Below are 8,021 nucleotides of genomic sequence, written 5' to 3' on the forward strand. Positions count from 1 at the left end.
AGGTTGTGGTTGTTGAGACATTACGCGTTGAGTGTCGCGCATGCGCTTTGCTGGTGTTCGTGGGGCGCTCACTGAGGTGGGGCGCTCACTGATAAAACAGGTTATACTAATTCTTAATTTGCAAGGATTTGCGTCCTAGCTATATAAGGTAGCAGATATAGCTAATAAGATACTTAGTGTGCGTATTAAAGAGCCTATTAGTAAACTATAGGCTAGCAGGCTTATAACATATTTAGATAAGCTTAAAATAGCCTTTAACTAAGCTAAGGATAGATAGAGGATACTATAGGAAGATCCTAACATAATTAGCGTGTAGTTTAAGCTAGTTAAGGATACTAAAGTTAAGTATAGTATTTATAATAACGTGTTTCACCACCAAGTCGCGCACCACCACTGAGTCGCGCGGCCCTACAAACTTTGCAACTATTACATCTATTACAAAGATGCCACCACAACACAACACACAATTAATCTACAATAAAGGCGCACTATACCTTGCAATCTAGGCTACAAATGCTACTGTGTCTAATAGTACAAAACACGTGTCTAGAGTGTTTAATGTTCCTAAATTAACCCTAAGAGACTAACACGCTAGAAAACACGCACAATGTGACTGCAAAGCCAACTTAAAGAAGCTTAAGAAGACAGAAGAGGACGCAATAGTTACACGTATACTAGAGCTAGATGAGCGAGGGATAGGCCCTACAAGGACTATGGTAGAAGAAATGGCCAACAATCTGCTCGCTGCGCGCGGTGAAGGACCTGTTGGCAAGAACTGGGTAGACAGGTTCAGAACACGTACTAAGGAAGTTAAGCTTCAACGCAGCTGTCCATACAATCATTAACAAGCCCTAAATAAAGACGCACGCATTATAGAGCCCTAGTTTAAGCTAGTAAGAAGGACAAAGAAGAAGTACAGGATCCTAGATAAAGACACACACAACTTTAATAAGTCTAGCTTTATAATAGGCATAATTGCTGCTTAAATAGTCTTTATAGGCTCTAAGAAGCAAAGCAATCCTAAGAAGATATAGCTAGGCAACTGTGACTAGGTCACAATCATCTAGGGCATCTGCGCTAGTGGATAGGCCATCCTACCCTTTATTATCTTTAGCGGCAAGGTCCTTATATTAAGCTAGTATCTAGGACTACCTCACAACTAGGTAATTAAGACCAGCACTAACAGCTAGACAACAAATAAGCTTAGCCTGAAGTAGTTAAAGCACTTTAACGCGCATGCAAAGGAGCGTACTGTTAGCGTGTACTGTCTGCTAATTGTAGATAGCTATAAGAGCCACAACAGTTACTAATTCCTTAAGTACTGTGAGGAACAGAAGATTGTTACTCTCTATATGCCTCCTCACTTGTCGCACCTGTTGCAGCCGCTTGACGTGGGCTGTTTTGCCCCTTTGAAGCGCGCGTACTCTGCTGAGATTGACAGCTAGGCAAGGTACTCTATCACACAAGTTAAGAAAGAGACCTTCTTACTAGCCTTCTATATTGCCTTTAATAAGGCAATTACAAAGAAGAACATCTTAGTAAGCTTTAAAGGCGCTAGCTTAGTTCCTTACAACCTAGAGCAGGTGCTATTAAAGCTTAATATAGTGCTTTGTACACCAACACCTGCACTATTAGAGACTACCCTGTAGGAGTCTAAAACACTAGCTACTATAAAGGAGATAGAGGCGCAATTAACGCTTATTTATAAGCGCATACAAAGGCATAGAGAATTACTAATCTCTCCTCTTCTACAGGCTATTAATTTGCTTGTAAAAGGTATAGCTATTATAGGTTATAATTTAGTATTACAGGCGCAGGAACTAGTAGGTATTTGTAAGGTAATAGCTACTATAACAGAGCAGCATAGTTACAAAAGAAAGTATATTTAGGTAGAGAAGAGTCTAATAGTAGGTAATGTACTAGATTTAATAGCTAAGAAGGACTGTAGTAGTAGGGAGGCAGCTAAACAGGGTGCAAAGAGGGTGTGCAAAGACAGGCACTGTAGATATTGTAGCAAGATTAGCTATAACTTACGCACCTGCACTACAGAAATTATAGATTAAGATAATAGCAATGCTTTTAAATAGTACTTTAAGGCACAGTATGTTTGTGCGCAGTACTGTGGTGGAGAGTAATGGTCTGTAATAGTCGCAAAGTTCGTAGGGCCGCGCGACTCGGTGGTGGTGCGCGACTTGGTGGTGAAACACGTTAATAATATGCCTAATTTTAAAAAAAATAAGGTTCTAGATAGGTGTTGCTTTGTCTTTAAAGGTTGTTACAGGCTTAGAGAGACATGCTTAGCTAGAGTTTGTTTAGCTAGGTAATTGCAAGTAGGTTACTATTATCTAGAGCATCTGTGCTGCTAGGTATGTAACCCTACCTTTTATTATTTACAAAGGACGCGTCTACATCTCTGCCTAGTATAAGGAGATAGATATACCCTATAATTAGAAGCTCTTAGTCTCTAAGAATAGTTAGATAAATAACATGCTTAGCTTTAAGTAGTTAAAGCACTTTAACACACATACAAAGACGTGTTAGGTAGGGGTGTATAGGTTGCTTATCTTAGATAGCTATAAGAGCTATCTTAAGTAGGAGTTTAAGGACTATTACCTAGAGAATAAAATCCTTACTCTCTATATACTACCTTACTTATTACACATCCTCTAGCTACTTAATATAGTCTATTTCTTTGTATTAAATTATAAGTACTTCTAATATATTTAAGACTTAGTATGCTAATACATCTTCTATATTAATAAGTAAGGCTTCCTACTAGCCTTTAGGGACATATTCCTTAATATTTTTATAAATATTAACTACTAAAAGGCCTTTAAGGTATTAGGGCTTATCCCTACTAATATTTAGATAGTGTTAGATTGCCTTAAAGTTTAGCTGCATACCCCACTAGCAGTACCTCTACCTAAAACGCTGTAGTAATCTAAGTGTAACGACGCAGGCAAGAAGAGAGATATCCAGAATAGGTGTGAATCCGCTACAAGGCATATAGGAGTGCTAGGATAATAAGAACACTAGGATATACTCTCTACACCTACAGGTCTTGTATAAAAGGATATAGAAAAACTACTCTATAATGCTACAGTTCCTTACTTCTTATATATAAGGATTTGGTAGCAGTTTGGTGCGAGCTCATGCCATGCGACAAGGGCCATGGTCATGAGTCGCTGGAACTGTATCCTAGTGGTATCGGGTCACTGTTCGTAGAGCGTTGTTACTACAAGCCTCCTATAATTTAGGGATCTTTATCAACGTGTCTTTAATACTTCCAGGAACACTTTAAGCTAATATTATAATAGTTTGCTACTTACGTCTTCTGTCCCTCTCCTTCGTCTTTCCTTAACTGCGCAATGCGTACCGCCGACAAACAGCTGCAGGCATCTAAGGAGAATAGCCGCAGTGCGCACACATAAGGACATCTAGCCGCTAGCCGCTTGTTAAAGTAGCCTAGGGTAGCCCTCTACATTTGCTGTGTTAGAAGCCTAGTCGCACACTAGAGCATAGGGATCTTCTATTAAAACAAACCACCTACTCCGCCACCTGCTAAGGCCTAGCAAGCGCTTGTTAGACGCTTTTGTTACTCGCAGCGTTTAGGTACAACAAGCTCCTTGCGAGTATGTACTTAACTCTCTCTAACAGCGTCTGTTGCCGTACGTAAGCTCGCACAGTCTTGTGTGTTCTAACATTGTCTGTTACTAGACAAATGTAGCCTCAGTCTTGTGTGTTACAAATTGAGAAGTTCCAGGAGTCTATTAAGCTTCTATGTTGGCGTGGTCTCGTGTTGTAACAATTCGCCTGTACCCTTGTACCTTCTTAAAAGATTTGTTTAGCAATGCTCCGCGTATATTTAGCCCCCTTCTTACAGCCACTGCTCTGGCTATGTCAGCCTATCGTGCACAACCCCAGCACTTCAGTCTACAGTTCCCCTACTCAAACAAGCTTTGTGGAGGCCGAGATAAGTCCCACCTCTGCTATAGCAGAATCACCACTCTGTAAGACCGCTCACTTTTGTTAAAGCTTACGGCAGCTGCATCACTAACGTAGATAGATGCCAAGTAGGCTCACACCTTCGCTTAGTCTCATCAGAACCTTAAGGCAATATTTACTTATCACCTAGCTCATAATACCATCTTCACGTTTCTAGATAAACTCTTGTCCTACAAGCTAGGGAGAAAATCTCCTTATAGCCTACAGGCAGCGCAGCTTGTAGGTTAGGTATTAACAAACAGCTTTCTAGCGGAGACTCACTTACTAGCGTCCCTTTCACCTCAAACATAGCTGCCAGCACACCAAGTCTGCCCTAAGGACTTTGCCTAGCCCAGACAGCATTCAAAAACACCGACTAACGCCTCTGCTGTGCTTAAGCTTTTAGGCACGTTAGAGAACAAGCCACTGCTAGAGCCTCCAACGTCTCTCTCCCAAGACTCAGACATTATCAGCACCTTCTAAGCTAACATTAGCTTCCCTCGCCATTCCCTCCGCATCTCTCGCCTACGTCAGCGCACAATGCCACGCGCTAAAGACAACCAGTCCCTCCGCAAGAAAGCGCTAAACACGTCTTTCATACAGCAAATAACTCCACAGAATCTGATAAGCAGCATATTTAACGCCTGATCCTTATTCGACGCCTCATCCTCATCAGAGACCCCGCCCACAGCTGCCGAGATCCATAGCGCTCCTCTGATTCAAGTCCACCGCCAACGCGTTCCCGCCCCACAACTGCGCAATCTGCCGCGGCGTACTAGAAGACAGCAATCAGCTAATTATAAGCTGCTGTCGTGCGTACATTCTCTACTGTTCACGCGGCAATCGCTAACATTGCGCAGAGAAACCTATCCACAATACTTGCCACAACGACGTTCTACACGCGAAGAGGGAGTGGCTCCCTGTGCCTCGGTGTGTGGTATGTGCGGACCGAAAACGTGTTGCAGAGATCATTGGGGCGAAGGGTGAGCGGGATGCGGTTGGGGAGGGTAGCGGTGAGGAGATTCTACCGCTTAAGGGAAAGGGAAAGGCGGTCGTGGAGGAGAAAGGGGCAAAGGAGTAATGGATCGCGGCCATCTCGAGTGAGCGCTAGCACTTGTGGGTGTAGCTGATAACGTTGGCGGTTGGACGTGGGTTCACCGGAGAAGTCATACGTCCGACCTTCTCTTTCTTTGAGCGTGAAGAATATCTCGTGTCAAAGCTGAGGAGTTTGCTGCGGAGAGCCTGAGGCCCTGGAGTTATGCAATTCGATATTTTCAGACACTTGGCGGCGAATAGCTGATCCAGGAGGAAGTCACAGGCTCCACTGCACAGTCATCTTCTACAAAATTTAGGTAGGGTCCTGAATACAGATTTTTTTTGGTCAATGTCCTCATAGGAGTCAAGATGTGAGAGTTTGTGAAGTAATGCTAGGGCAATAGCTGTGGCCACATTTGCATACATGCCCGGGAGAGTATTTCGGAAGATAATAAATATACCTTAAGATGAATACATCCCTATGGCTCCATGCACACATTAATACTATATTTGCTCAAGACGGATCCATACGCGCACGCGCGCCAGATAATCGCGTCATCTTGGCCAGAGTAACATACACGAGGGAAATGGAGATCGAAAGGACTTTGACCTATCTTACATTGGCTACAATCCTACGGCTTCATATGCCGTCATCACTTCTGCTCATGATGGGTTCGCATCTCCGCACTCGCGCCTCCCGAACAGGGCGATCCAGTATTGCACATTCTCTTCAGCGGAGCCCTCTGGGCCACCCCAACGGAAGGGAAGGGCTTGCCGTGACGCCATTGGCATATCTTTGTCTGAAGCTTTTGCAATCTTCCATGGCGAGCGTTCCAAGACACCCAGGCCAGAATCGGAACCAACGTGTTTGCGTTTGAGATTTTGTGTGGCCTGAAACGGAGAGTGGGACGGGGCATCAGGACCGCCAGATGTTGGCGCAGGTGGAGGTGGAGGTGGCGGAGGTGGAGGCTGAGGTGGAGCGGGCCTTGATTCGGCGTTCCCTTTATTGCTGGAGGGACCCGGAGGCGGTCCGGCTGATGTAGAGGATGCCATGCTGGCAACGGCCCACGCCAAGTTTCCTTGATCTTGCAGAGACCTGAGCTCCGCGAGCAAATTTCGTACGTTCAGCAGTTCTCTTAGATGCGCTGGCCATGGTTGACGTGTGAGCGCTGCGAGGTTGGCCGTAAGTAATAGCCTAGCTTTCCAAAGAATTGCACCTGGATCACCGTGCCAATGAAATTGGTGTGGGGAGCCAATATTGTCTTTGTTCTTGTAGTCCACCACCGGATATGCCGTGTAAAGTCCATGCGTCAGCGCCTCGCCTGTCTTTTCGGAACAATATGCCGCATACAATGATGCTAAGACAGGCACTCGAGGACGCAGCGGTGTATTTGTCTCGATCTGCTCATGCCAACGCCGTTCGTGGTCGAGGAAGAACTCCATATAAGAAGGAACGATGACCAGCTGAGAGCACTTGGCATCAAAGGCAGTATGATCGCAAATACAGAGACTGAGGGCATTGTCAAAGTCGCCAAGAGTCTCTAGGCTTGTTAAGCCTGACTGACGGCTTTCCACAAATTCGTTTGTTTCGGATTTGTCGAAGACGTGCGCACTGTGCAGGTTGTAGATGACGCCGCAAATAGTACATCCAGAGTATGTGTTCCGCAGTCGTGCTTTGAATGACTCAGTGAATGCCGTGGAGTCGCTGGCTCGGGAGCGTTTCGAAGGGGAGGAGGGCGAGGAGACATCGTCTTCATAGCCTCGTTTCTTGTGCGACGCGAGTGTAGAGGGCGCGGTGTGTTTTCGAAACGCGACTGGAGAAGGCGGTTGCTGAGGCGGACGCGACGCAGGCGAGGCGAGATTGCTGTCGATGAGAGTTTGTTCCTCTGCCGAGGTGGGTTGGGAGCTGTGTGGTAGCAGTAGAAGAGGATTGCCGCTGTCGTCGAGCAGGCGCGACATAAGCGCTGCGAGCGTGGAAGTTGTGTTGTTGATTCGAGTTGCGGAGTTGCGGAGTGGGGCGATGATGCCCAGCACAGATCGCGCGGGCGCGCTTGCTATTTCTAGTGTCTAGGCCGATAGCTTAGTCATCCATGACGAAAAATACCGCCAACCAACAGTTATCAGAACGCCAGGCTGGACCGTTTCGATCAAGTGAAAATAAAGGCGCCATGTAGCAGTCGTGCAGTCTACACAGTAGAAATTTAACAAGGGCAAGGTCAGAGTATCCCTCTAGGATAGTAATCGCGACTGGGTGACGGTGATAGCATGCGTGTGTGCTAATGGAGGAGTGTTGCCCCCTAGCGTCATCTACGCTGCGTCTGGAAAAGCAGTACAATCAAGCTAGGTTAACAATATAGACCCTAGAAAACACTTAGTACACTTCACAACTAGTCCTTTTAGGTAGAGCAACAATAATCTAGGCCTTGCCTAGCTTAAACAGGTGTTTAATTGCTACACAGCCTACACTAAGCAGAAAGTACAGAGAAAATGGCGCCTCCCAATCCTTAATAGCCACATATCCCACGTAACGATAGATTTTATAGCTTATTATAAGTTAGCAACTAACGTAGATTATCACCAAGCCATCCATATCACTAAATTTTCTCTTAGTTATTACTGCTAATTACTCTTTAAGCTCTCACACACAGGCCTTAATAAGGACATTATTATATAGCATCTCTTTAGCCCCTTTTACAAGCTTTAAGAACCCCTCTTATACTATACTTAGTAATTATTAGAAGGAATTACTTATAAGCTTAGATTAAGACCTAAACTTATATATATTGCTTAGTGTCTTAGATTACTACAGCGTTTTAGGTAGAGGTACTACTAGTAGGGTATGCAGCTGTACTTTAAGGCAATCTAACACTACCTATATATTAGTAGGAACAAGCTCTAATACCTTAAAGGCCTTTTAGTAGTTAACCTTTATAAATATATTTAGGAATATATCCCTAAAGGCTAGTAGGAAGCCTTCCTTATTAATATAGAAGATATATTAG

The 8,021-nt window shown here is 44.5% G+C and overlaps 1 protein-coding gene across 1 annotated transcript; it reads right to left on the minus strand.

Moving 5' to 3' along the window:
- Positions 1-5,682: 5,682 nt before the first annotated feature.
- M421DRAFT_91134 (uncharacterized protein) lies at positions 5,683-6,978 on the minus strand (the record flags this gene model as incomplete). The annotated part of the gene is made up of 1 exon (XM_033597916.1): positions 5,683-6,978. The coding sequence occupies one exon, from the start codon at positions 6,976-6,978 to the stop codon at positions 5,683-5,685; it is 1,296 nt and encodes a 431-aa protein (XP_033450155.1).
- Between the last annotated feature and the right edge of the window lie 1,043 nt (positions 6,979-8,021).

The sequence above is a fragment of the Didymella exigua genome (genome assembly GCF_010094145.1).
Source record: "Didymella exigua CBS 183.55 unplaced genomic scaffold M421scaffold_9, whole genome shotgun sequence".
Taxonomy (NCBI): domain Eukaryota; kingdom Fungi; phylum Ascomycota; class Dothideomycetes; order Pleosporales; family Didymellaceae; genus Didymella; species Didymella exigua.